The sequence below is a fragment of the Amphimedon queenslandica genome, unplaced genomic scaffold (assembly GCF_000090795.2).
Source record: "Amphimedon queenslandica unplaced genomic scaffold, v1.1 AMPQUscaffold_810_Cont27174, whole genome shotgun sequence".
Lineage (NCBI taxonomy): Eukaryota > Metazoa > Porifera > Demospongiae > Haplosclerida > Niphatidae > Amphimedon > Amphimedon queenslandica.
In genome coordinates this window covers 1-1,057 of record NW_003558841.1, presented here as the reverse complement: position 1 = coordinate 1,057, position 1,057 = coordinate 1, and the positions used below count along the sequence as shown (strand labels likewise).

At 44.0% G+C, this 1,057-nt stretch overlaps 1 protein-coding gene across 1 annotated transcript; it reads right to left on the bottom strand.

Moving 5' to 3' along the window:
• Nucleotides 1–222: 222 nt before the first annotated feature.
• Nucleotides 223–726, bottom strand: LOC105316374 (proline-rich protein 2-like; the record flags this gene model as incomplete). The annotated part of the gene is made up of 1 exon (XM_011411212.1): nucleotides 223–726. A coding segment is annotated over one exon (504 nt), but the record flags the coding sequence as incomplete, so codon positions are not given.
• Between the last annotated feature and the right edge of the window lie 331 nt (nucleotides 727–1,057).

Sequence of the window (1,057 nt, the reverse complement as noted above, 5' to 3'; positions counted from 1 at the left end):
TAAGATATTTGACTTCTTTTATAAGTTTTTAATTTAAGAAAAGTTAACTTTATAGATCTACATGTACATAATAATTTAATAAAAGTTATAGTTCTTCGTCGTGCTGCCGTTCCTTCTGCCCCTGCTTCTGCCTCTTGGCCTGCCTCTCAGAAGATTGTTGTTCTAAAGTAAAATGGAATAGAAAGGTGATTAATTGGTATCTATATAAACTGCAGATCATAACTAAAATAATCTTACAATATCTCTATTGATTTGGCGTAGCTGCCATATGATGAGCTGCCTCTGCCTTTGCAGAGCAGCAACAACAAGAGGACCTCCAGCTCCAGCTGGATGGAGTGCTGGAGCAGCAGGGGGATGTGGCTGAGGACCTCCAGCCAGCAATGGAGGACCACCAGCTACTGGTGGCGGACCTCCAGCCAGCGATGGAGGTCCTCCAGCCAGCAGTGGCAGACCTCCAGCCAGCGGTGGAGGACCACCAGCAACTGGTGGAAGGCCACCAGCTACTCGTGGGGGACCACCAGCCACTGGTGGCGGACCTCCAGCCAGCGGTGGAGGACCTCCATCCACTGGTGGAGGACTTCCAGCTACTGGAGGTGGCCGAGGAATTGGTGGTGGTGGTGGAGCATCTGGTGGTGGTGGTGGCGGGTCTCCGGGAGGTGGTGGTGGAGGCCATCTAACTACTGGTGGTGGTGGAGGACCTCCATGATGCTTATCATTGTCCATAAACTATAAGAAAACATAATGATAGCTAATGTAAGTTTTTAACTGAACGGACTTGCTGCTTTTTCAAAAAAATTGCTAAGGAACACAGAGGATAAGTTTGTGAGCTGTGAGCGGGAAAATGGCAACTGAACTGAAGCTGAATGTAAACTTAAATAATTTCAGAACAGGATATAGATCTTAGTAATGACAATAATTATAATAATGATTAAATAATAATTAGCTAGGCTATGAATATAATTTATGATTCAAAAATACAAAAAATAATGATTGCCATGAAAACTGTTTTTATAATGCGGTAGGTCTTCGTCTTCAGATGGTTCTTATTTCAAAATTC